This window comes from Corylus avellana, chromosome 11, assembly GCF_965113065.1.
Source record: "Corylus avellana chromosome 11, dhCorAvel1.hap1.2, whole genome shotgun sequence".
In the NCBI taxonomy this organism is placed as follows: Eukaryota; Viridiplantae; Streptophyta; class Magnoliopsida; order Fagales; family Betulaceae; genus Corylus; species Corylus avellana.
The window spans coordinates 4,844,336-4,849,351 of record NC_142500.1 but is presented as its reverse complement, the minus strand read 5'-3'; the positions used below and the strand labels follow the sequence as shown (position 1 = coordinate 4,849,351).

The 5,016-nt window shown below is 38.0% G+C and overlaps 1 protein-coding gene across 2 annotated transcripts; it reads left to right on the top strand.

Moving 5' to 3' along the window:
- Positions 1-3,001: 3,001 nt before the first annotated feature.
- LOC132166468 (peroxidase 25-like) lies at positions 3,002-5,016 on the top strand. 2 transcript variants are annotated; one of them, XM_088511693.1, is made up of 5 exons: positions 3,010-3,202; positions 3,290-3,469; positions 3,753-3,915; positions 4,051-4,053; positions 4,592-5,016. In XM_088511693.1, exons 1-5 carry the CDS (start codon positions 3,011-3,013, stop codon positions 5,014-5,016), a joined length of 963 nt encoding a protein of 320 aa, XP_088367819.1. In that variant the 5' UTR covers position 3,010. The 2 variants fall into 2 exon arrangements, with proteins under 2 accessions (XP_059433267.2, XP_088367819.1); XM_059577284.2 differs by lacking the exon at positions 4,051-4,053 and having other exon boundaries at positions 3,002-3,202.

The following is a 5,016-nucleotide window of genomic DNA, read 5'->3' as shown; positions in this document are numbered from 1 at the left end:
ACCTCAACTTGATTTGGTGACGGGGTCAAATGTTCCTAATCTTCCGCACGACATTTAGAGTCCTAAAAAGTTTGAGGAATTGGGGAAAGAAGTGAAAGAGGTAAACCTTTCAGAGAGTATCGCAATTTTTCATGAAGAAGAGGAATCCTTGGAAGAGGTAAATCTTTATGATAGTTTTGCAATTTTTCATGAAGAAGAGGAACCCTTGAAAGAGGTAAATCTTTCGGATAGTTTTGCACTTTTTTACGACAATTCTACACATCATATGCTTGATAAGAGCCTCAAAGATAAAGTCTTCGATTTTAGTGTTGAGCTAATTAACTATGTTGATTTCATTGAAATAGATGTTATTTTATCAAATTATTCTAACCAAAATTGTGATAAGATCTATATGGTGGAGAAAACTTTTCTGTCACAGATTGAAAAGGTCTTTATGAGTTCTTTGGGGATTCTCATGGCCTGTGGGAAGAGCAAAGCATGAGAGAAGCATCACAAGTTTACACAACAAAGGGTTGTGTGGGGATTTCATGACATACATCGACGTGTGCCAATGATGAAGAGCATCGCATTTATTGTGGAGTGTTACTTTGTCTTGATCCTGAGGAACGGCGAGTGGGATGAGTTGACTGGGCATCCAAAGGACTGTGGAAAGAATCAGTCGAATTCGAGGACGAATTCTCTCCAACCATGTGAGAATGATGTAGCTCGGATAATGGTTTCTGGTAGTACGCTCAAGCGCACTAAAGCGCGATCGAGCGCACCTGCGCTCAAGCGCACTAAAGCGCGATCGAGCGCACCTGCGCTCAAGCGCACTAAAGCGCGATCGAGCGCACCTGCGCTCGTTACGCCCTGTGACTGCGATCGATCACAAAATCAAGCGCACCTGCTCTCTGGAACTACGATCGAGCGCCCGCGTGATGCGATCGAGTGCACGTTGGACCATTATATTATTTTCTGCGTTTTAATTAGGTTAAACCGACTTTATGTTGTTATTTTATTAGGGTTAGAGTTTTGAGTGTCTTTATTTCGTTATTTTATTAGATTTAGGGTTTTGAGAGTGTTTATGTTATGTTTTATTAGGTTTAGGAGTCTTGAGACTATAAATATATGCATATAGCCTCTAGTTTATCAGTTTATATTGTTTATTGAATTTTGTTGAATAAGAATTACTCATATATAGGTGAGTTTTCTTCATATTTTTCCTTGAAATCATAGATAGACTTTATATTTGGAGAAGAATTCTTAGATCATTGATAGACTCAAGATCTAGAACTATTTATCCGCTGCTTATTGATGTTCTTCGCTGCCGCCCACTAAGTCACACTACATCATAGGTGCATTAGGTAAACTTCTAGCACCCGTTGCGAAGAGGGCAAGGGGAGGAGGGAGGTAGCCAACGGCCTTCCTTCCTCCCCAAGCCTAGAGATACCTTACATGTGCGGCTGCGGCGCTCAGAGAGAAAGGAGCTAGGGTTTGGAATGTACATGATTGTGTTAAAGCATTCGGTCTATGACCTACATTCACATATAAAGCCCAAATTGCTACATTATACTCTTATTACTTGATTAATATTAACTATGCATAAGACTATATAGATTAATACTAACTTAACTTATTTAATTGAAGGAAAAATTACAGTTCACCCCCCAAACTTGACAGCGTTTTTCAATTCGAACATCAAAGTTTCAATTTTTGAAATCCACTCTCACAAAGTTCCAATTTTTTTCAATTCGACCAATATCATCCCAAAATTCCCATATTGCCCCTAATTTTGTTTTTTAATTTTTTTTTTTTATGAAAACGAAAACAAATTTGGGGGGTGCAAAAATGACCAAATGACCAGCCATCCCAATTTTTTAAAAAATTTTTTTTTTATAAAAAATAAAAAAATAAAAATTAGGGGTAATATGGGAAGTTTTGGATAAAATTGGTCAAATTGCAAAAATTGAAACTTTGGTGTTCGAATTGAAAAACGCTGTCAATTTTGAGGGGGTAAAATATAATTTTTCCTTAATTAAATGAGTCAAATCTTTTAACTTCAACTTACTAATTTTGTATTGGGTTCATATTAATTTGCGAATTGTATCAAAAATTAACCGTCTTAAAATCGAGAAATGATTTATTTCAATGAGGCTTCTTAACCCATTTGAAATGGGTATACTCGATCCTCACTTTTGATTGAAGTAAAAGTGAGGATCAATCAGCAATTGCGTCACCTAAATTAAAGTAAAATGTTAAAGAAATAAAAGTGAATTGTTGGTCTTCAAATGGGTATACTCGATCCTCACTTTTGATTGAAGTAAAAGTGAGGATCAATCAGCAATTGCGTCACCTAAATTAAAGCAAAATGTTAAAGAAATAAATGTGAGTTGTTGTTCTATTGGATAATTCTGTAGATGCATACTGGAATGCCAGTGTGGCTACCCATTGACCTTTTTTTTAAAAATAAAACGCATGTAGATTGACTGTATTAGGCACTAATGAAACTCTTGGAGTAGTATATACCAAACTTGATAAACATCAATTAAGTTACTCCAAGAATTAATTCCATCATATATGCCTGAGAATCGTGAATATTAAGCCGATCCATATAAACCCAGTGCATGTATGAAAGCTAATGTGAACACTTTGCCACGAAAACAATTAATTGAAGGAAAAGGAGAAAAAGATAATAGAGATTGAGAGAGAGAATCCCCTCGATCAAGGAATAAAAAGCTAAAAAAGTATCAAGGAAAAGAGGCCACCAAAGACCAGTATGCTGTTGAAATCCATCTCCAGGTCTCCAATACAAAAACAAAAATATGCACCATCTTCTACTACCCCAAGCGTACGTTGATCTCCACTAACAAAAATGTTTAAAGAAAGCCCAAAATTCTACGAAAAGTAGCTTTACACCACCCATATATATATAGATCTAATAAGATGAGTGCTACAAAGTTGGTAGTGAGGAGAAAGAAATTCTGAACTGGGATTAGCATAATTAATTTTGTTAATGGTGCAAATGGAAGCCATGTGGTTTTCTTTCCTTGTGATTTTAGTGGTGATTTCACCTGTTGAAAGCCAGCTGAAAACTGGGTTTTATTCTTCTTCCTGCCCAAGAGCCGAGGCCATAGTGAGATCCACCGTTGAAACACACTTCAACAGAGACCCCACGATTGCTGCTGGCTTGCTCAGGCTTCACTTCCATGATTGCTTTGTTCAGGTCCATCGTCTTCCTAATCCCCTTCTCCTCATGCATGAATATTTTCTGAAATCGACATTAATTGATGCATATATATAAATTGCACAGGGGTGTGATGGTTCGGTGTTGATCACGGGGTCTTCTGCTGAGAGGAATGCACAGCCAAACCTTGGGTTAAGAGGGTTTGAAGCAATCGATGATGCAAAATCACAGCTAGAGGCCTCGTGCCCTGGTGTGGTTTCATGCGCCGACATACTTGCACTTGCTGCTCGTGATTCTGTGGACTTGGTATATATACAAATCTCTCTTTATTTGAGTTGGTTTTTAAATAACGGGTCAAATAATGAATTATGTTCAATTCAACTCAACACTATCTATTTATCAAACAGGTCATACCCGCTTATTTAAATGAGTTGTGTCAAGATTGAAGAATCAAACATGTTTAACTAAACAGATGGTGTTAGAATCAACCTTTAATGAGTTTGTGAGTCAAACGGGTTGACACGCCAATCCTGCATGACGTGTTTCAAACTTCGGGATCTAACCATATATGTATATCCCCAAATCTCAGAGTGATGGTCCAAGTTGGCAAGTGCCCACCGGAAGGAGAGATGGCAGGGTATCTTTGTCTTCCCAAGCCTCAAATTTACCTTCTCCTCTTGATCCTGTCTCTATTCAGAGGCAAAAATTCGCTGCTAAAGGCCTTGACGATCATGATCTTGTCACATTAGTTGGTACTCTCTCTCTCTCTCTCTCTCTTAGTTATTTACATGGAGATGGTGTGTAATTAACAACAGGAGTGGAACTAGAATTTAGAATTTGGGGAGCAAAATTAAAAAATATAGGAGTAAATAGATAAGAGTGAAAAGGCGGTTAGCAGTTATTGGCTAAAATCGCTAATCGTAAACTCCTAGGCGGTTAACTGACAATTAGAGGTTAGTAACTCTAATAACCGCTAACCGCTTCTTAAAAGAAAAAATTTTAATTTTTTTTTTTAAAAAAAGAAAAATCAAAACGATGTCGTTTCTATGGTAAGACAATAATATCGTACTACATATGACATCGTTTCTAGATATATATATAAAAAATTTTAAACACAAAAATGACATTGTGTGTCATTTCATGTATTTTTATATATAAAATATAATATGTATATAGGCACGGTTTTGCTAACCGCCTACAAAAGCGGTTAGCGGTTAGTGCAGTTAGCAGGTAGTTATTAACCGCTCGCCTTTTCACCCCTATAAATAGAGTTTGAGAGGGCAAAATTAAAAAATTTAGGGGTGAAATTTAAATTTGTAAAAAATTTGAAGGACTTTTTTCAAAAAACAAAAGGTAATGTAGTTAGTTCTGCCCCTGATTAGCATACTTTTTTTTATGGGGGATTTGCATGTGGATGTGGATGTGCAGGTGCGCACACCATAGGACAAACGGACTGTTCATTCTTCCGGTACCGTTTATACAACTTCACGGCCACCGGCAACTCCGACCCCACCATAAACCAAGCATTTCTGGCGCAGCTTAAAGCCCTCTGCCCCAAAGATGGCGACGGCTCAAAACGCGTCGCGTTAGACAAAGACAGCCAGGCGAAGTTCGACGTGAGTTTCTTCAAGAACGTGCGTGACGGCAACGCAGTTCTGGAGTCGGACCAGAGGCTCTGGGGAGACGAAGCAACGCGTAGCGTGGTGCAGAATTATGCGGGGAGCATCAGGGGATTGCTGGGGATAACATTTGATAATGATTTTCCAAAGGCTATGATTAAGATGAGTAGCATTGAGGTGAAGACGACAGATGCACAGGGGGAGATTAGGAAACTCTGTTCCAAGTTTAATTGA